Source organism: Bos grunniens, chromosome X (assembly GCF_055505025.1).
Source record: "Bos grunniens cultivar Pamir isolate PY7600 chromosome X, Bosgru_T2T1.0, whole genome shotgun sequence".
NCBI lineage: Eukaryota > Metazoa > Chordata > Mammalia > Artiodactyla > Bovidae > Bos > Bos grunniens.
In genome coordinates, this window is record NC_141194.1 from 106010618 (window position 1) to 106031176 (window position 20559).

Below are 20559 nucleotides of genomic sequence, written 5' to 3' on the forward strand. Positions count from 1 at the left end.
GGTGCAGGGGAAAGGAGACAGAAGAGTGTCTTCCGGTAGCAGGAAGTGGTAACCACCTATGGGGAAACAAGGCTGGTTCCTCTCTATGGGGCTGAACAGAAGGGGAACCTTAGCCTAGCCCTGCCCTCTGCCCCTGCCCCCACTCCACCATGCGGCCTGGAGGGACCAAGGGCAGGTTCTGGTCTCCCCAGCTGATCTTCCTAACCCCCTGGCTCTCCTAGTGTTGGGAAGGGTGGGCCCCATTGGATGTCCTGGGGGTCTAGGGAAGGCAGCTGATCCAGGGGAGCCCGGCGGTCAGGAGCAGCTATGGTGTTGCTGCACACTGGCATTGATGGCTGATGGCCATGATGTGAGGGGTGCAGTCTAGCAACGGGGACCACAAAGCCCTCTGGAGTTTGGGAGGGAGAGGCAGCCAGAGGGTGCCAGCTTGTCGGGCACCTTGGGGCTCTCACAGCGACCCTGGCTGCTTGGCAGCTGAACCTGGGGCACAAGCCTGCCTGGCGGCGTGCCCTGTGTGCCCGGGGTTGGGGGGGCGGGGAACGGCAAAGTCCAGCCACAGTGAGAAACACACCGGCCCCGAGACCCTCGTGGGCAGTGCCAGGCCCGGGGCGCCCCGCCCCAGGAGCCGCGTTGGGGGCGGGACAGGACAGGGCGGGGCCGGCGCAGGGTGCTGGCTGCTGGCCCGCGGGTCCCCGCGCCTGGCCCGCTCGAGGCCGCGTGGGAGCAGCCGGGCTCAACGGCGCGGCCGCCCGGCGGTCATGGCCACGCATGGGAAGCTACGCCGAGAGCGAGGGCCGCAGGCTGACTATGAGGCGCAGGTCAAAGGTGAGAGGGCACTGGGTGCTCCTGGCCCATTTCCCTGCGGAGACCCCAAAGGTCGTGGGAGACCCTGCAATGTGCTGGCTGCTGGCCCGGGGCTCGCGGCCTACCCCCAGCAACCTCCGGAGCAGGCTGAGGGAGGGAACCCGAGCCCCCTGCCCGCCTCCTCACGCCCCTTCGGCCTCAACCGCCACTGGTCCCACTTCCTTCCTCCTTCCCTCCATTCCTGTCCTGGTAGCTCTGCTCTCCTAGGTTCTCCCTGCCCCTCAGGAGCCCGAGGAGGAAAGGGGGGCACCTGGTTTCCCTCAAAAAGTGGCATTCTAGCCACCAGAAAGTGGAACACCTTGACTTTGCTGAAGGGGGCTGGGTAAGGGGGTCTGGGGGCTTCAAATGGGTGGATTAGTGATGATTTTACCCTAAGACCACTCCAGTCCTGTAGCCCAGTCCCGGTTGCCCTTCTTTGGGCCCTGCGGTGGTTCCGAGTTGAAGGCCACTCTGGGTCCAGCTGGCACAGCGAATGGAGGACTGCAGAGCAGACCTCTTTGGGTTCTGATAAACACTCTGTGCAAATCGCATGCAAATGAGTCTTGCAAACTTAGTCGACAGCTTGTCTCCGGGTCTTATTCAGGGTGTGGTGGCTCTCGCAAAGGGAAGAAAGCCACATCCAAGCACCAGCAGTTTCCTGGTGTCTCAATCACTCGATTTTACTGATGAAGGAGACGCAGCTCAGAGTGTGCTCATGGTCACACAGCACCATAGGTCCTAGGAGGTGTAAGAAAATGAACCTCGAATGTCCTTCCAGTCCAGAGGTGGAGAGTCCAATGTAATTCTGCGATACAAACAATTTGCACTAAAGTGTGCACGAGTCCTTCCTGTCTGGTAAAGGTGGGCTGCTGTCCAGACCCAGCTTGATGTGACTGAGCATGGCGAGCCAGCTCTCCAGGCCTTGCTGCATCATCCCTCAGATGGAGAGAGCAATCCCAGCCTGTATCCCCCAAACGTCATGAAGCTGAAGGACTTTGGAAACCCTTCAGTCGGCAGATATGTGTCAGTTCACTCACACCAAAAAGATTGGGCTTTGAGCAAAGCTGTCTTTAGATGTTCGTCGCCTGCTGTGGGCGTCTAATGACTTGAGCTTCTGTTTCCCATCTCCTCCGCTCTCCAGCCCCCGCCAAAGAAACTTCCTACTGTGCTACAAAAAGAGGATCAGTATCTCAACACCCGAAATTCTGAAAGGTCAGCACAGTCATGGTTTGGGAGGCTGTCTTTTCTGCTTTGCTTGTCAGCAGAAGTGAGACTGAATGCCTCGCTCACAGGAAATGTTGTTGGGGCCCAGTCCTGGCTCTGCAATGCAAGCAGACATGGATTCCATCCTTTTGACAGATGTTTTGTATGCGTCGGTTCTCTGCCAGGCCCTGAAGATACAGCGAGGAGCGCACGAGAAGCCATCCTTGCTCTCATATGGCTCACAGTGGAGGAGACATATAGTAAACAACTTATCACACAACTTGTTTCAATTATGATGAAAACCACTGTAAAAGAAAAGCGCAGATGTCCAGAAAGGAGATGGGAAGAGGGCCAGCCTAGTTTATGGGGAAGTCGGGAAGGGTTCCCTGATGAGTACACCTCAGCTAAGATCTGAGAGCGGATGCTGCTGTGGCCTAGAGCCTGGGGATTTAGGTAGGTGCCAGCTGTGCTCAGACCCTGCCGACTCTTGTCTGCTTGACACCAGGTCTGCTGGATCTCAGCCAAGGCTTGGTTGCACTGAAGAAGAAATGAACATTTTGGTGTGCTGGCCCGGCGAGCACTACTCACTTATGATAGGTCCCCAGGGAACTATTGTTCCAGGAAGGTGAGCAGATGCCAGTGGACAGCGGGGCAAGCCAGGACATCTCAGCTCTTTCTTGGAATCAAATGAAATTGACTTTTATCCGAAGAAATGTTACCATGATTCAGTGAATAGTCTCATGATTCCAAGTGGCTGAGAGCCCACTCCAAGCGGCCTATGGAGTTGAGTCGGCCCCTGGGGCCAGGCCTCAGACAGTGTAAGGAAACGGCGTTGGTTTCACCATCAGGAAGCAGTCCCACCCACCCAGGCTTCCATTAACCCAGCTTGACTCTTAGGTGGAAAGAGAGTGCTCCCATTCAGTGTTTGCAGTGAAAGCATAGGCTTGGTGGCCCCCAGGCCTATCACTGAGCTAGTCCCAGCAGTGGAGTGGGGGGAAGGGGCCACAGCTGGGGTACCTGGAGCCAGGGAGACAGACCCAGGGGTTGAGAGTAGGAAAGGGACCTTCTCCAATGGGAAATCAGAGGAGGAGATGGGAGTGCTGGGCAAGCAGGACCCATGGAGGCTGCCGCAGGCTCCACAGACCCCCCTGGGATGGCACTGATGGGACAGAAATCCCAAGTGTACCAGTACTGAGTCCTTACCCACAGCCACCCTGGGTCCTGCCACTTCCTGCCTCCTCTAATTCTGGCTCTTGGTCGAAACCCCCAATTTTCTATTGCCTAGATGGGTGCAGTAGTGGCCACTGGGGCTGGGCACTTTTCCTTTGTCACCTGACCCCTGCCCAGGCTCTGAGGGCCCAAGTGGGCCCTGAGAGCAAAGCAGGACCCTATGGCTCCACTGCTGTGGCTGCCCTCTCCCTTGCCGTCTTCTCCCTGCCGCCCCTCACCGGCACGGCTCTCTTCAGCCATGCTGCCTGCAACAGCCTTCACAGTGCCGTCTGTCTGAACATTCTTCCCCTGGATGTCTCCACGGCCCCTCTGTCACTTCCTTCAGCTCTGTGTTCCAAAGCTGCTTGTTCCTGACCACCTTCCTCTAAAAGAACCCCTCCCTGCTGCCACCTCCTGCTCTGCGTTGTCACCCCTTGTTCCCCTGCTGTTCCCCCCACCCACACTGTTCCTATCCCTGCTCCAGGAGGGCAGGAAGTGTGTCTCTGAGTCTAGACCCACTGGTGTATAATCAACATTCTGCTGAATGAAGACATCAGTTAATGCCCCTTCCCCACCCCCGGCATCTGGACAGCTGTTAGTACAGGGGTGACTGTACTTGCCAGAAGCCAAGATACAGGGCTTCTGTCCCTGGGATGCCCAGGGCTTGCCAATGGCTTACTTAAGCTCGTCATTCTCATTGAGGTGGTTCTTTGATTTGGGTCTCTGTGGAGAAAGTGGCATTGCCAAATCAAGCCAGTGATAAGATGTCACAAGCCAGCAGTGTGGGGACCCTGGGTGTGGCTCTCTGCTGAGAGTGTTGGGGGTGCCCTGGAGTTGGGTCATCAGGAGTCGGTACTGGGAACAGAAATCAGCCCCATTGCCTCAGTCCTGTCACTGGTCAGCCCCCACCGGCCGGCCTGGCCCTTGCAGTGGGGCCGCCCTTTCTCCTGGGGGCCGAGGGCTGGGTTTCCAGTTCCCGAGGCCGCAACTTCACAGCAAGTTTGGCAAGAATGCCGTGGCCGCCCCAGCCCTGTGCAGCCCTGTGCAGCCCCATGCGTCCCTGTGTTTATCGAAGAGGCTGCCCTTCCTGGAGTCCTGGGCACCTCAGGGACCGCAAATGGCAGGGGAAGTTACTGGGGGCTTTCTGGGAAGCAGGGAATCATGGGAAGGCCACGTGACTGATGCCTGGCCGGGATGGGCCCCACTCCGTCTTAGCCCTGGCCCATGGTCCCGTGAATGGCCTTTCTGTTCCTTGGGCCCTAGCCCACCTGGCTGGTTCCCCTTAGCTTCCGCTCGGAGGTCCATTTCCTCAGGCCTGCCCGGAGCCCAGCTGGACTGCTGAGCCCGGTACTGGCCCCTTTCCCCCCGGGGCCAGCATCACCTCCCCGGACTCAGGGGCCCCACAGCCCCAGCCTGAGCTGCCCTCCCACCCTGCAGAGATGCGCTGGCAACTGGGTGAGCAACTGCGCTGCCTGGAGCTGCAGGGCGAACTTCGACGGGAGCTGCTGCAGGAGCTGGCTGAGTTCATGCGGCGCCGCGCCGAGGTTGAGCTTGAGTACTCCCGGGGCCTCGACAAGCTGGTAGAGCGATTCTCCGGCCGTGGAGGCCGCCTCGGGGGCAGCAGTCGGGAGCACCAGAGCTTCCGGTGGGTCCTGGGGCCAGGCAGCTGGGATGGCCAAGGTGGGGGGAGGGGAGGCCCGACGCCCACTCCTGGTCGGTCTGAGCCCCGATCTCCACCCCCCCACCCCCAGGAAGGAGCCGTCCCTGCTGTCGCCCTTGCACTGCTGGGCTGTGTTGTTGCAGCAGACTCGGCAGCAGAGCCGGGAAAGCACAGCTCTCAGCGAGGTGCTGGGCGGGGCCCTGGCCCAGCGCCTGAGCTACATTGCCGAGGATGTGGGGCGCCTGGTCAAGAAGGCAAGACCCCTGCCCTGGGCCCGGGAGGCGGGCAGACCCCAGGATCCAGCGAGGGCAGCCCGTGGATGCTCAAAGCCCAAGTGTCAGGAACGGGAAGGCCCTGGAGGCCAGGGGGAGCTGGTGGGAGCCTGGAGTGCTGAGCTGAGGGCTGGCGGGATGGATGTGGGTGTTGCCCTGGGGCAGGGTGGCACTCAGCTCGCCTCCTCCCCAGAGTAAGGATCTGGAGCAACAGCTGCAAGAGGAGCTCCTGGAGGTGGTGTCAGAGCTTCAGATGGTGAGAGCCTGCGATTACAGGGAGGCCGTCACCTCACCTCTCCCGGGGCCAGGCTCAGGGAGAAGGATCAGGTGCCTGGGAGAGACCTGGGTTTCGGGGATCGTAAGCCGGGCCCTTTCTCCCTGCCCCGGGTGCTGAGTGCTTGGGCCAAGTGCTCAAGGCCCAAGTCCCAGATGGGCTGGGAGGAGGATGGGGCAGGCTGCCTGTGGCCACGGCCTTGAGCAGGCCTGCCTGGCCTCGGGCCTCCCTGCAGGCCAAGAAGACCTATCAGGTCTACCACACGGAGAGCCTGAGTGCTGAGGCCAAACTCCGTGAAGCCGAGCGGCAGGAGGAGAAGCGGGCAGGCCGAAGTGCCACCGCCACCACCACCAGCACCGAGTCTGGGCCCCTCCGCAAAGGCTCTGTCAAGAAGGGAGGGCGGCTGGTGGAGAAGGTGGGCCTGGGGGGCACCTGTCTGTGTCCAAAGGCTCTGGCTTTGTCCTTTGTCCTTTCACGTCCTCAACCCTCACTGGGCCCTGCAGGGAGGTGGTGTGTGCATCAGGAAAGCAGGGCTGGCTCTTGGGGTGGGGGGCTCCCCAGGCTCAGTTGGTAGACACAGGGGGCAGGAGAACGGCCTCTAGGTCCAGGACAGCCCACATGCTCCCCTCCGTGCAAACCCAGCTGGCAAAAGAGCGATCCCAAGCCTGGGGGTCCTACCTCCCACCCATCCTCGCCTCATACGGTGCTGGGAGATCTTAGAGGAGTGAGGGGACACATTGGATGGGGGGGCCGAGTGATCAGCAGGGAGGACGCATGTTCTAGGTGGTCCCCGAAGGAAGGATGGGGAAGTGGAGGCTGGCAGGGTTTAGGAATAAAGAATCTTTCAACTTCTGGGCTACATAGTTTGAGGAGCCCAGTGGGATAGTGGGGGAGCTGTCCAAATGGGGAAGGGAGGGGTGGGGAGTGTGTGTCGAGGGTGGTGGGTACACAGGAGGCAGGGCTGGGGTATTCGGCCATGTGGATGACCCGGGGGCTCATGTGATCCTGAGCAGCGTCACGCCAAGTTCTTGGAGCACAAACTCAAGTGTACAAAGGCTCGCAATGAGTACCTGCTAAGCCTGGCCAGCGTCAACGCCGCCGTCAGCAACTACTACCTGCGAGACGTCATGGACCTGATGGATGTGAGTGTGGGGTGTGGGGAGGGGTCCGGAGGTGTCCGGGCGCCCGTGCCCTGAGCCCTCCCAAGCCGTGTCCTCGCTTGTTCCCCAGTGTTGTGACACAGGATTCCACCTGGCCCTGGGCCAAGTGCTCCGGAGCTACACGGCTGCGGAAAGCCGCATCCAAGCCTCCCAGATGCAGGGCCTGGGCAGCCTGGAGGAGGCCGTGGATGCCCTGGATCCCATAGGTGACAAGGCCAAGGTGCTGGAGGTGCACGCTATCGCCTTCTGTCCCCCGCTGCGTTTCGACTACCAGCCCCATGAGGGGGATGAGGTGAGGGTCTCTGCCCAGCCTTCAGGAAAATGGCTTTGTGTTCCGATCTTCACTGTGATGGTAGCTGAGTGGAATGGATTTCCTTCCCTTTGCTGAGACCTCAAACCTCTTGAATGCCACTTACTTCTCAGACCCTTGTGCAGTGGCCTCAAGGCAAATGGGGTTCTGGAGTTTCTGCACTTGCACTGAAGCAAGCAGACCTCCCCAACCCACTTCTGTGGTACAACTAGTGAACACAACATCCCCCACAAGGGCAAACATAGCCAGCATGGCAGCAATTTTGAGGCCGGCTTGTTGGTGGTAGACAGCTACCTGTATACTGTTCTTTTGGTGGTTCTGTGTGCTTTAGACATTTCACAATGCAAACTTGGGAGGGAAAGAAACCATGCAAACACTAGCATATAACTAGGCATCTTCTTTTTTGGCCACACCATGTGGCATGGGGGACCCTAGTTCCCTAACCAGGAATAGAACCTGTGCCCCCTGCAGTGGACCTCCAGGGAATTCCTCACTAGGGCACCTTTTTATGCATCTCTGAGCTGTACTCTCCTTTACCAGTTTATCCTCATGAGCATGGACTGGGATTACACTGGATTGTAATGTACACTGGGGTTCCACTGACCTTTTTCTTTTTTTTTTTTTTTTTTGCTTATTTCATTTGTATTTTGACCGAAGTCATATCTGATAAAGTCAAATGTTACTCAAGGCATTCAAGGGCACACCTCCCTTCTCTGACCCACCCTTCCTGTTCCTGATTCCCACTCCCCAGATGCAGCCACTTCCCAGTCTTCTAGCTGCTGCTGCTGCTGCAGACAATGCATCAGGTGCTGCTTGTGCTTTGCAGCTTGTCAGAGGCCCTACAATCCCCTTCCATGGACGATTAAGGCTCCACCCCACATCACCACCGTCTGTCTCCACCATATCAGGCAATCTTTTCTCTTCAGAGCCCTGCTGTGGAGCCATGCAGTCTCAGCTTGTAGGCCTTGATTGACTTCTAGGCCAGCACAGTCCAGGACCTTTCTTTCCCCATTGTCCTGAGCATCCCTGCATTAGACCCTCTGCATCCCAGATCACGTGTCTTCCTCTGTTTTGTTTTATTACCTTGTTTTCACAGACATCTTCCTACATACTTTCCTGACTTAGACTGTCTGAAAAAAAATGCCTGTATTCTGTTCTTGAAATTGGTTGGTAGTTTACCTGGGTGTAGAAGTCAAGGTTGAAAAGCATTTTCTTTTTGGAATGTTCAAAGTATCCCTCCAAGCTTTCAGTAGTATTGTGGGTGAGAAGTTCAGCTGCCGTTCTGATTTCTGCACTGTTGTCTGTCACCTGTAATTTTTCTCGTTGAAGCTTTTAGGATAGTCCCTTTCCCTCATGTACAATTTTATAATGATATGCCTTGGGGATCCTTTTGCCTTCATGGTGCTGGGCCACCTGTGGGCTTTGTCAGTACAGAAACTTAAGTCGTAAGGTTTTGAGCTCATATTGTTCCTTTGGTAATTTCCGTCCATTAATTTTCTTTGTGCTTGCTTTCAAGAATTCTTGTAATTAGATATTGAACTTCATGGGTTGTCTAATTTCGTTATCTTTTATCTTTCCTATTTCTCATCACTACAACTTTTATGTTTATTAATACTATATAGGTGTATTTAAAATGTTTATTTGGCTGCATTGTGTCTTTAGTTGTGGCATGAAAGAGCTTTCTCTACTTGTGGCATGTGGACTCCAGAGCTCGAGGACTCAGCACTGCATACATGTGAGATCTTAGTTCTCAGACCAAGGATTGAACCCAAATCTTCTGCATTGGAAGGCAGATTCTTAACCACTGGGCCACTAGGGAAGTCCCATCACTATACCTTTTAATTCTGTTCTCTTAGAGACTTTTTTGACTTATCTCTGCCCACCCCTTTTTAATTTTTCTTAAAAATTTACTTTCATAAGTTTTTTTAAACAGTTTTGGTTTGTTTTACATGTTCTTATTTAAAATAGCCCTTTGTTCTTATTTCATGGATACAGTATATTCTCAAATTTTTCTGAAATGTTTATCATTTTTCTTGATATTCCCATGTCCCCTACATTTTTTCTGTTTTCTTGCATTGATCTCTGTCTTCCACTTAATTTTTTTAGATTTTTTTTTGTGGACCATTTTTAAAGTCTTTATGGAATTTGTTAGAGTATTGCTTCTGTTTTGTATTTTGTTTGTTGGCCTTGAGGCATGTGGGATCTTAGCCCCCTGACCAGGGATCAAACCTGCATTCTGTGCATTGGAAGGCAAAGTCTTAATCACTGGACCACCAGGGACGTCCCTATGTCTTCTACTTTAGAGCTATCCCTCAAATTGCTGCCAGTTCTTGGCTGTCAGTTCCTATTCCCGAGGAGGCACTGAGAGATAGATTAGGTATTTGGTATGTGTGAGAAGAGCTTGTCAACAGTGGTTTTCCCCACAGGGTGGCTGGGTAGGGACTTGGAATGTTCTGTGATGCTCGCTTTCAGCACGGGGAACTGGAGGTGTCTCAGCTGCTGGAAAGAACTTCAAGGACTTGGGGGAGGGGCTCGGCTCTCACTTGGATGCTGTCAGGAGGCAGGGGTGACTCTGATTCTGTGTCTTGATAAATCTTCTCAAGAAGACAGGGCGGAGGTGGGTAGAAAGAGGCTAGAGCAGTCATTAGCGAGGAGGGAAACGCCCGGCACTCTAGCCGGGCCAGCGGGAAGTTTGGTAATTTTTGTGGCTTGGACAAAGTTCTTGTTCTGGTCCGTGCTCGGATGTGCTGATGAGGTGATCTTGTTTTTATCTTCAGCCGCCATGGCCAGAGAGTGGCTTTGTGTGATGCTGATGCTCTGTGACGTTCCTTATGTCTGACAGGTCCACGCCGAGGCACAGATGGTGGTGGCTGCTGTGCCTGCTCATCAGGACTAGTCTCTGATTTATCCTTTCCAAAGAGTCAGTTTCTCGTGATCTGCCCATTATGTGGGCTTGAGGGGGGTGGGTCTTCTCACGTCAGCGTTTCCTAGAGCCTGGATAGAAATATTTCATTGCTGCTAAGTAGCTTCAGTCATGTACGACTCTGTGCAACCCTAAAGACGGCAGACCATCAGGCTCCCCCGTCCCTGGGATTCTCCAGGCAAGAACACTGGAGTGGGTTGCCATTTCCTTCTCCAGTGCATGAAAGTGAAAAGTGAAAGTGAAGTCGCTCAGTCGTGTCTGATTCTTAGCGACCCCATGGACTGTAGGCCACCAGGCTCCTCCATCCATGGGATTTTCCAGGCAAGAGCACCAGAGTGGGGTGCCATTGCCTTCTCCGTGACTGCTCTAGGCACCTCATATAAGTAGTCTTATACTTTTTGTCCTGTTTTTTTTTTTTTTTACAAAAGGCTTATTTCACTGATTATAATGTCCTCAGGGTTCACCCATGTTGAAACATGTATGAGAATTTCCTCCCTTTTTACTGCTGAATAATATTCTACATAGAGACACCACCCTTTGCGTATCCACCCATCAGCTGCTGGACACTTGGGGTGCTTCCACCTTTGGGCTATTATGAGTAGCACTGCAAGTACATCCATGCATGAGTCTCAGTGCTCAGGAGTGTACACTGCCTTCCTCTCAGAAGGGGTCCTTGCTTCAGATCTGGCTGGACCAGGTGTCAAGGCTGGTGACCCTCTGCAGTAGCCCCTGAGGCAGTGAAAATCAGCCCCAGAAACCTCTGCACCTGCTGCACAGCCCACCCCGGTGTCTCAGGTGCAGCCCTAACTGCCCCCCTACCCAATGCTGCACCCTGCAGGTTGCTGAGATCCAGGTTGAGATGGAGCTGCGGGATGAGATTCTACCCAGAGCCCAGAATATCCAGAGCCGCCTGGACCGCCAGACCATCGAGACAGAGGAGGTACGGGGTGGCCTAGACACACGGAGCCAGATGGTTGTGATCTCCTTTTCCCCTTCCTTCTGACTCGACCTCCTTGTTCTTTGTCTCTCCCCCATTTCTTCCTGCCTGGGTGCCATCTCCTCCCAAGGTGAATAAGACGCTGAAGGCCACACTGCAGGCCCTGCTGGAGGTGGTGGCGTCAGAAGACAGCGACATGCTCGACTCCTTCCAGGCCAGCCTGTCCACCGAGTCCCTCAAGTCCACCAGCTCGGACCCGGGGGCTCGGCAGGCTGGCCGGCGGCGGGGCCAGCAGCAGGAGACTGAGACCTTCTACATCACGGTGGGGAGGTGGTGCTGGACCAGGAGGGCGGGTGGGGTGGTGGGGGCCAGGGAGGGCAGGGCTAGGACTAAAGCCCTGGGCTCTTCCGGGGGCTTGGCAGAAACTCCAGGAGTACCTGAGTGGACGGAGTATCCTTGCCAAGCTGCAGGCCAAGCATGAGAAACTGCAGGACGCCATCCAGCGAGGTGGGCCCCCTGCCTCGCCACCCCCAGGGCCTGGAGCAGCCCAGCCATGGTGTGGCTCTCCTCCTGCAGCCTCTCCCTGGCCAGAGAGGGTGCTGGGCACACAGGAAGGAAGCCAGCCAGGGTCTCAGCCCCCATCCTGCTCTTTGTCCTGAGGCTGCCCTTACCTGTAGGCTGCCCTGTTCCTCTGCCACGTGCCGAGAAACCTCCTGGCCCAAGAGGCACACCAACCCTTTCTCCTTCCCAGGTGACAAGGAAGACCGGGAGGTGACTTGGTGAGTCCTTCGAGAGGGACCAGTTTGTCCTGAGGACCCATGGTATCCCCACCTCCCCTCTGCTTGTTCCTCGGTGGCCTTAGTTTCCTACTTATTTTGCCCAGAGGGTTCTGGAATAACTTGCGAGCCCCAGCATCCAGTTGGGCTGGGCTGGGGGGTCCAGGCAGCCTAGTGTCCAGGCCTGCTCCCCTCAGAGGCAGCTCCTGTTCACCGCGACAGGACCCAGTACACACAGAGAAAACTCCAGAAGAGCCGTGCCCCCCGCCCCAGCTCCCAGTATAACCAGAAACTCTTCGGGGGAGACATGGAGAAGTTTATCCAGGTACTTGCCTTACCCTTCAACTGAGTGCAGGCCCCTTCCTGCTTCAGCCGTACCTCCAGCCCTGGGGCCCCTGTGAACCCAAACGAGTTACCACGAGCTGAGGACTTACCAGGAGCACGGATACCCGCAGGCCCCACTTCTGGGATGCTTGCTAGGGAGGGAAGTCAGGAAAGCACCAGAGATCAGAAAAGGAGAAATGACACTATTGTTTGAGATGATGTGATTCAGTCTCTCACCGTTCAGAAGAATCAGCAGGTTATTTAAGTGAACAAACCCGAGGTTCATGATATTGCTTGATTTGAGGTCAGCAGAGAGAGTTGGGTGGCATTTCCACTCCATAGCAGGAAACAGATAAAATGTCAGGCACGGCACCAGGGATCAGACACCCCCTCCCCACTGGGCATACATCTCCCTAGCCTTGTTTCTGACTACAGAATGCATTAAGACAAAATGAAAATGAGTGAGTGGCAGGGTGTGCCGTGCCATACCCACCGTGGAGGGCACTCTCTCTGTCCTTGTCCACAGAGCTCAGGCCAGCCCGTGCCCCTGGTGGTGGAGAGCTGTGTCCGCTTCATTAACCTCAATGGTGAGTGAGATCTGGGGCCTCCCGCCTCTGGCCTGCCTGGCCCCTCGCAAGATTGGAGGGGCAGGGGCGGGGAGGAGGTTTGGTGCCCACCAGTTTTCCATCCTCCCACAGGCCTGCAGCATGAGGGCATCTTCCGGGTGTCGGGCGCCCAGCCCCAGATCTCGGAGATCCGTGATGCTTTTGAGAGAGGTGGGGACTGGTGAGGTGGGGCGGAGGGTGGGGAGGCTGGGAGAGCCGGTGTCACAGGCCTCTCTCCTCGCCCCCTCCCAGGAGAGGACCCGCTGGTGGAGGGCTGCACTGCCCATGACCTGGACTCGGTGGCGGGCGTGCTGAAACTCTACTTCCGGAGCTTGCAGCCCCCCATATTCCCACCAGACCTGTTTGGAGAGCTGCTGGCTTCTGCAGGTGAGCCAGGGGCCTGGGGGTGGGGTGGGGGTGGGGGGCTCCCCACTCCCTAGTGGCCACCTTGCCCGGGCTCATGGCTTCTCCCTGGGGTGATGGCCTTGTCTGCAGAGCTGGAGGCTGTGGCCGAGCGGGTGGAGCACGTGGCTGGCCTCCTGGCCCGGCTGCCCGGACCCGTGCTGGTGGTCTTGCGGTACCTCTTCACCTTCCTCAACCAGTGAGTGCTTCTGGGGAATGGGGGGGAGCGCGGGCATCCCAGGTTGGGGTGTGGTGATGCCGAGCCGGGAGCTCCGTGCCTATGACCTGTCTGTACCCCCAGCCTGGCCCAGTACAGTGATGAGAACATGATGGACCCCTACAACCTGGCCGTGTGCTTTGGGCCGACGCTGCTGCCCGTCCCTGCTGGGCAGGACCCAGTGGCTTTGCAAGGCCGTGTCAACCAGCTGGTGCAGACCCTCATCATCCAGCCTGGACGGGTCTTCCCGGCCCCGGCCCAGCTGCCCGGCCCCATCTATGAGAAGTGCATGGCACCACCTTCTGCCAGCTGCTTGGGGTAGGCTCTTGGTGCCGCCAGGAGAGAGAGACTGGCTTCAGGGGGCACCCTGAGGATGCTCAGCCACCTCACTCTTCTCTGGACTACAGGGATGCCCAGTTGGAGGGCCCGACGGGGGACAACGAGTTGGAGCTGGAGCCGGGGACCTCAGCCCAGGAGGAGGGTAGGGGTGGGGAAGGACAGCCCCATGGGGTCCCTGGCCAGGGCATCCACGCCACCCCGCCACCTCACTTGCATCTCTTCTCCTCCCCAGACCAGGAGGGTGTCGTGGAGGCCGTGGCTTGCTTTGCATACACAGGCCGCACGGCCCAGGAGCTGACCTTCCAGCGCGGGGACATCTTGCGGCTGCACGAGCGGGCCTCAGGCGACTGGTGGCGGGGCGAGCACGCGGGGGCACGGGGGCTCATCCCCCACAAGTATATCACTCTGCCTGCGGGGTGAGTTTGGAGGCTCTCCTTCCAGCCCCCCCCCACCCCCGGGCTTCCAGCCCCTCCTGCATGCCAAGTCCCAGGTTCCGCAGGCCCAGGCTGTGCCTTGCTGACCGCTGCTGGCCCGCACTGTGCCCTCTGCCCTGCAGACCCCAAACCCAGAGTAAGCATTCCAAGTGTCTTGTCTTTCCATCTCCAGAGCAGAGAAGCTCGCGGCGGGCCAGGGGCTGCTGGCCGCCGGGGACCTGCTGAGCAGCTCAGAGGGGCTCCCCATGGTGGAGCTCGTCCAGAGGTGAGCAGGAGCGGGGAAGACCCCTTCTGCGCCTTGCTTGCCCATCCCAGGCTGGAGGCAGGACGGCCAGGGACCAGCTTTGCTGTTTCTTTCCCTTTCCCATGCCCTGGGCTGGGAGAAGCCCCTGCCTGGGAGCGCGGGGCCTCCCAAGGGCCCCCTCTAGGCTCCCTGTCTGTGCCCTGCAGGCCAGAGCCGTGCACCCCACCCGAGATCCCTCTTGGTATCCCTGGGAGTCACTCCGGGTACCGACGGCCCTGCGTGGTCCCAGCATCCCCAGAACGACACGTGGAGGTGGATAAGGTGAGCGCTGGGGATAGTCATGTGGCAAGAGGGGTGCACTTCCCCAGGGGTGGGTTCTCTGCTTCCCCTTATGAGCCACTGTTCCTGCCTGAGGTTCAAGTCTGACCCTCCTGATCGCAGACACACTGGCCGAGCCCAGCCTAGAGAGGGGCAGGCCGGTAAGGGGGTGAGCTTGGTGGGGAGGGACTGGCCTGGAGGCAAGGTAGTGGGAGACCTGGGGGAGAGCACTCACACATTTAGGCCTCACATTTGGTTCATGAGTGGGAAGCAGCACATGGGACAGGCTTCAAGGCTGGCATCTAGAGCCAGGCTAGGTGACAGGTGGTAACATGGCAGGCGCTTTGTGAGCCAGAGAAGATGAAAGGGGCAGATGGAAAAGCAGCTGAGGGAGGTGGTGAACTGGGGAGCCTGGCGGGGTCATGGTTCTTACAGGGGAGCAGAGAGCAGGTGCCAGATGGGGCCCTGGTGTGGGGTGCAGCCTGGGGAGACCCAGCTGCCTGCTGTGCCCACTGGCCCAAGCAAACCCCTTCGTGGGCTCCTGGTGGGCACTGCCAGAAGCCCTGGGGGACAATGTGAGCCTGGGGACAGAGAGTGAGAGAGCCCGCCATGTCCCAGGTGTGGCCTGGCGACCAGGCCTGGGCACTGGGGACAGAGGGGTTATCAGGGACACACATGTGTGGTGGCTGGGGGAGGATGGGCCAGGGCTGGGGGGCAGAGCATCCATGAGACCCCAGGGCAGGTGGTCGGTAGGCTGGGCCAGGTGGGCTGTGGGGGAGCCCTGGCCTGGGACGTCGGGGCACTTGAGAGGCTGAGGGCCCCCCAAGCCAGGGGGTGGTGGCTGTGATCTCTGCCAGGGAGAGAGTGGGGAGAGGATGGGTACCCAGGGCCCACCCTGAGGGGCTCCCATTTGAAGGCTGAGCTAATCACTGCAGTCCACAGAGGCAGTGGCTGAGGACTTTGTTTCAGGGGGCAGAGGAGTTCAGAGGATCAGCAGGCCTGACTCCTGGGTCAGGTCACTGTCCTGGGGGCAGGGGACCGACTGGGCAGGTGGGGCCCACTTGTGCCAACATCCTGCCTTTCTCTCCTCTCCGCCAGGCTGTGGCACAGACCATGGACTCTGTGTTTAAGGAGCTCTTGGGGAAGACCGCCCTCCGTCAGGGCCTCGGACCGGGCACCAACAACTCTTCGAGCCCCGGGCCTCGCAGCCCGAAGCCTCCAGGCTGTGGGCGCCTGGGCAAGAACAAAGGCTTCTCACGGGGCCCTGGTGCCCCAGCCTCACCCTCGACCTCCCATCCCCAGGGCCTAGACTCACCCTTCAAGTCCCACTGAAGGGCCCCCTCATCCTCTGTAGGCCCTGCCCCAGCCCAGGGCAAAACCGGCCAGGCGCCCCCAACCCTTTGCTTCTCCTTGGCCCTGTCCAGCATACCTGCTCGTGACCCTCTGCAGAGAGGAGGAAGTGGCCGCTCCAGCTCACCCCTGCCTTCCCTGCTCTGGCTTGGGCCCCTCTGGGAGGCTGCCGCAGAGGAAGGCAGGGGCAGGCCCCTCCTGGCCCTGGGTGTGAGGGCTCGTGGCTGATTGTCACCCTTGACAGCCAGTAGGTGGCGGTGCCTTTGCTCAGCTGAGGGTGCCAGCCTGGTGGGGGTTGACAGGCATTGGCAACCATTCATAAAGTCCTGTGCATTGACTCCCAGATGCGAGCCGGTTCTCTGTCTGGCTGGGCGGGGGGGTGGTTGGAAGGTGGGTACAGGGTCAGCCTCTTGGCACCCCCAGCACTCGAGGGCGGGGCGCCCAGCTTCTGGGGCTTCTTGGCACAGGGCTGTGTGGCTTGGGGACCTGCATCTTGGAAGTCCTGTCTCCTGTGTGGTAGGTTCCAGATCCATGCACGTGTCTGTGGGTGTGGGAGGGGCCTGAGAATCTCTCTGCACTTCCCCCACATTTAATGCAATAAACATGCATGAATTTTTTAAAATACCATCCTTGTAGAAAAGGGGGACAAAAAGAAGCAAATATAGAAAAATATGGGAAACCTATTGAAAATGTGTTCATTTCTCCAGTACCCCAGTATCCAAAGAGACTCACCAGGTGGAAAACGAGCCGGAGTTTTTATGAGGCAAGGTCAGAAGGAAAGGCCAAGGGGGACAAGACGGGGTGGGGGCAAGGATGGCCCCTGGCCCAACCGCCTTTTTTTGCCCCCTGGGCCCCCAGGACTTCCACTGGCTGGCTGCATGTCTCGGCCGGGCCCCCGTGGAGCCAGTTTGTAGGCGGTCAGCTGAGTTCCATGGAGCCTCTAGAAGGAAAGCAGCGCCCACCCCCACCCCCGCTGCCACCCCGATTTCTCAGGAGGGGGTGTCCTTGGCCAAGAAGGAGCTGGCTGTGGCGCATGACTCTTCTTGGGGCCCCGGGCTGGGCGGGGCGCGCCTCCAAGTGCAGCAGAGCAGGCTTCGCAGCTCGGAGGAGATGCTGCTGCTGAAGGAGGCGTAGATCCAGGGGTTGGTACAGCTGTTGAGGCTGGCCAGCAGCATGAGCAACACGAAGGGAGGCCCTGTGTGGGGCGGGAATCGGGGCTGGGGCTGAGGGGGCCTCGAGGTCAGCGTACCTAGGCTCGAAGGCCATGCTGGCTGCGTTGGGGGGGTGGAGGGGGATGAAGGTGCACATGCACCAGGATTGGGTGGGCCCCGCAGCCCCAGCCATCGCCACGCACCTTCCCGTGGTGCCTCCGGGTCCCACGCGGCCCACAGCTGCACAAGGAAGAAGGGCGCCCAGCACAGCACGTACACTATGACGATCACCAGCGTCATCTTCACGGTCTTGGCCACGGCCGCCGACACCCGGGCTCCCTCGGCAGGGCTGCCCGGCCGGCACCCTCGGCGGGGCCCGCCGGCCCTCGGCACTGGTCCCGGCCCCAGGCTGGCATGAATCTCCCGGAAGATGAGCACCTGACAGGCAGCAATACCCAGGGCAGGAGCCACAAACACCATCAGGGCAATCCAGGTGACATAGGCGCGGAGGCCCCAGGGCTCGGCAAAGCGGGCCCAGCAGTCAAGGACCCCGCTACCATCCACGTCACGCTGGGCAAAGATGAAGAGCTGGGGCAGGCTGAAGAGCAGCGAGAAGGCCCAGGCCAGCAGCACCGGCCGGTTCCAATGAGTGCCACCCCCGTGGCGGTGTGCCAGCATGGGGCGGCAGATGGCACGGTGGCGGTCCAGCGTCATGGCCAGGATCATGTAGGAGGAGGCATACATGCCCACCATCTGCAGGTACTTGACTGCCCGGCACAGGGCATCGGGCCCACGGAAGCGGTCAGTGGCGTCCCAGGCCAGCTGGGGCAGCACTTGGAACAGAGCTACAGCCAGGTCAGCCAGGCACAGGTGGCCGATGAAGACGTGCATCGGTGCCCAGCGGCCCCGCCGGCCCCGCCGCACCAGGGCCCCCAAAACCAGGCCGTTGCTCAGGGCCACGGCCACGAAGACGGTGGAGAGCAGGGCCAGCTCTGCCTGGGCTAGCAGCGGGTCCCGGGCAGTCAATAGCTCCCCTTCACTGCCGTTGCCTGCTGGGGTAGGTTGAGAGAGGTGCCAGGGCACAGCTGGGCAGAGGTGGGGGCAGAGGGCCAAGTCAGTGAGTCTATTCTGCCCGGGCACCAGGCCACTGTCAACCTGGGCCCTCTGTTTCCCTCCAGCCTCCTCCCTCCCGGCTCCTGGCCTTCCAGCACAACACATGTCGTCCAACACCCCCCACCCCCGCAACCACCTCAAACCTCATGTGGTGGGGAGGAAAGGGCAGCCCCAGGCCCAGGTGAACCAGAGGGCCGGCTCTTTCCAGTGAGGGAGGCGGGCTGAGTTGGGGGCACCGAGGGACAGGAAACTTACCTGAGGTGGTGGATGCCATGAACATGGCAGGGCATGCAGGAGTCCTGAGCGCCTGGGGGAGACGAGGTTGTGAGCTCAGCCTCCCACCCAAGGGGCCAGCCGTGCTCCACAGAGTCTCTGGATAAGGGTCCTTAGAGCCTTGGCCGGGGTGGTGGGGTGGGGGCCTGTGCCTGTGACTCTGTGTGTGTGTCTGTGAGACTGTGTGTGTGACTCGTGTGTGTATGAGAGAGACTGTGTGTGTGTGTGTGAGACTGTGTGTGTTTGACTGTGTGTGTGTGTGTTCATTCTCATGTCTGGGCCCTGGGGGGTACGTCTTAGCCTAATCGACGTTGGTGAGGTCTGGCCACTGAGGCAGACACGGACCTTGGCGCCCACGACCGGGCCGGGAAAGATGGCACCAGGGGTCATCAGACAGATGGACGAACCCAGCCTAAGACCCATCCAGGCAGCCCATGAGAAGCAAGGCAGACATACAGAACCCCCCCACCTCCTGCCCTGACAGAGGCCCAGAGAGGGAACCGTTGGAGGGCTGGGGGCAGGGTAGGAGGGCTGCTACGTCCCCCTTACCTGGCTGGACTCCCGGGCTCCTGGGCAGCGGGGCGGCAGCAGGCGTAAAGGTGGCCCCAGAGCTCAGATCGGCTTTCCATGGGCGGCCCCGCCCCAGCCAGTCCTCTGGGAGTGACCAGCTCAGGAGGGGACTTCCTCCCCCACCTCCGCGAGCCTCCTGGCCTCTGGTACCGGGAAGTAGGCTCCTGGCCTCCTCTGCTTCCCTTCCTGGCCTGCCCAAGCCATCTCAGGTCCGTCCCTGGGGCCCCAGGCTGCCCCTGAGAAGGCCTGAGCCCTCCTGAGCTGGGCCTCGCTATCCCCCAATGCTCCCCCAACACCACCTTATGACAATGTCGGGTCTGCGGAGCTCTGGGCCATCCCCGAGTTCACTGTGTCTTATTTTCAAAGTGGGGTAGCTGCGACCAGAGACGCACTGGCTCAGTGCCACACAGCTTTCTCGTGGCAAAGCCTGACTCCCCTTTGCCGGGACAGGCTCCTCTGGCTCCTCTCCGAGCACCCGAGCACCCGAGGCTCCTACTAGGCAGAGGGAGGGCTTGTCCCCAGCCAGTGAAGGCCCCTCCCATCCTCAATTAGGCCTCCCGGAGATGAGGGCCGGAGATGATGGGTGAGAAGGCAGTGGAGTGAGGTCCTGCCAGCTCCCTCCCCTGAGGCTCTGTGGGAGGCCGGACACCCCACCCCCCTTCACAGCTACCTGTCTGTCTCTGTACCCCACATCCCATCTCCCCCTCCTTGCGCTTCCTCAGCCTCCAGAACCCCCTCCCCTCCAGCCCATTATTTCCCCTCCTCGACAGCCCTCTTGTGCCTGACCTCCCTCAGTCCAGGCTGGCCCAGCCCAGCCCCAGGAAGCGGCCTACACACCGCACGGAGCCTGACTCCAGGCTGACATTGGCCCTGTCTTCCTGTTTGTTCATCTTCCCTGTTGACCTGCGAGGTTAGAGACCAAAACCACCTCTCCCAGAACAGGCCCGGGTATAGCCCAGGCCAGGCCTCCTCCTGGCCGGACTCTGGCAGCACCAGTAGGGAGACATTAGGACGGGGGTCCACCTGACCTTACGCACCACACACAGCACACACCACATGCCACAAACACCACACACCCACACAGCACACACACTGCACACAGTACACAGCACATACCCACACACCACACACACACACACACCACACACACACATACCACACAAACCATACCCACACACATCCACACCACATACCCACACCACGCACCCACACACAGCACACAGGACACACAGCACACACCCACACATACCACACACCACACAAACCACACCCACACACATACACACTACATACCCACACCATGCACCCACACACAGCACACAACACACACATTACACAGCAGCACACGCCCACACACAGCACACACCCACACCACACACCCACACACAGCATATCACACTCGCATCATGTTCAGTATTCATACAGCACACAGTACGCTCACACACTGCTTGTACACATGCTCCACCCCACACCCCCGCAATACACATGGGTATTTATAATGGTTTTTTCTATTTGGGAGTCTGTTGTAGAATACCAGCTCCGCATGTCTGAACACATCAGCCATACCTCCTAACAACAAGAGCATCCTCACTTTCTGCCTGTAACCACATGAGTGTTATTAACCCAGAAGCATAGAAAGAACTTTTCAGCTG

At 58.8% G+C, this 20559-nt stretch overlaps 2 protein-coding genes across 7 annotated transcripts; one reads left to right on the forward strand and one right to left on the reverse strand.

Moving 5' to 3' along the window:
* Nucleotides 1–644: 644 nt before the first annotated feature.
* Nucleotides 645–16483, forward strand: ARHGAP4 (Rho GTPase activating protein 4). Of its 4 annotated transcripts, XM_086389557.1 has the most exons (23): nt 665–825; nt 1985–2055; nt 4693–4900; nt 5007–5169; nt 5381–5443; nt 5697–5876; nt 6475–6603; nt 6692–6913; nt 10693–10794; nt 10922–11113; nt 11214–11298; nt 11543–11570; nt 11790–11892; nt 12418–12478; nt 12590–12667; nt 12749–12883; nt 12992–13097; nt 13200–13433; nt 13523–13596; nt 13687–13870; nt 14061–14153; nt 14339–14453; nt 15549–16483. In XM_086389557.1, exons 3-23 carry the CDS (start codon nt 4695–4697, stop codon nt 15780–15782), a joined length of 2787 nt encoding a protein of 928 aa, XP_086245683.1. In that variant the 5' UTR covers nt 665–825; nt 1985–2055; nt 4693–4694; the 3' UTR covers nt 15783–16483. The 4 variants fall into 4 exon arrangements, with proteins under 4 accessions (XP_086245685.1, XP_086245682.1, XP_086245684.1 ...); XM_086389556.1 differs by lacking the exon at nt 1985–2055 and having other exon boundaries at nt 648–825; XM_086389559.1 differs by lacking the exon at nt 1985–2055 and having other exon boundaries at nt 645–825; nt 13523–13870.
* Nucleotides 16484–16536: 53 nt separating this feature from the next.
* AVPR2 (arginine vasopressin receptor 2) lies at nt 16537–19399 on the reverse strand. 3 transcript variants are annotated; one of them, XM_086389560.1, is made up of 4 exons: nt 18887–19399; nt 18320–18371; nt 17155–18036; nt 16537–16995 (listed from the first exon to the last, which is right to left on the reverse strand). In XM_086389560.1, the coding sequence occupies exons 2-4, from the start codon at nt 18342–18344 to the stop codon at nt 16790–16792; spliced, it is 1113 nt and encodes a 370-aa protein (XP_086245686.1). In that variant the 5' UTR covers nt 18345–18371; nt 18887–19399; the 3' UTR covers nt 16537–16789. The 3 variants fall into 3 exon arrangements, with proteins under 3 accessions (XP_086245686.1, XP_086245689.1, XP_086245688.1); XM_086389563.1 differs by having other exon boundaries at nt 17155–18003; nt 18887–19355; XM_086389562.1 differs by having other exon boundaries at nt 16537–16919; nt 18887–19031.
* Between the last annotated feature and the right edge of the window lie 1160 nt (nt 19400–20559).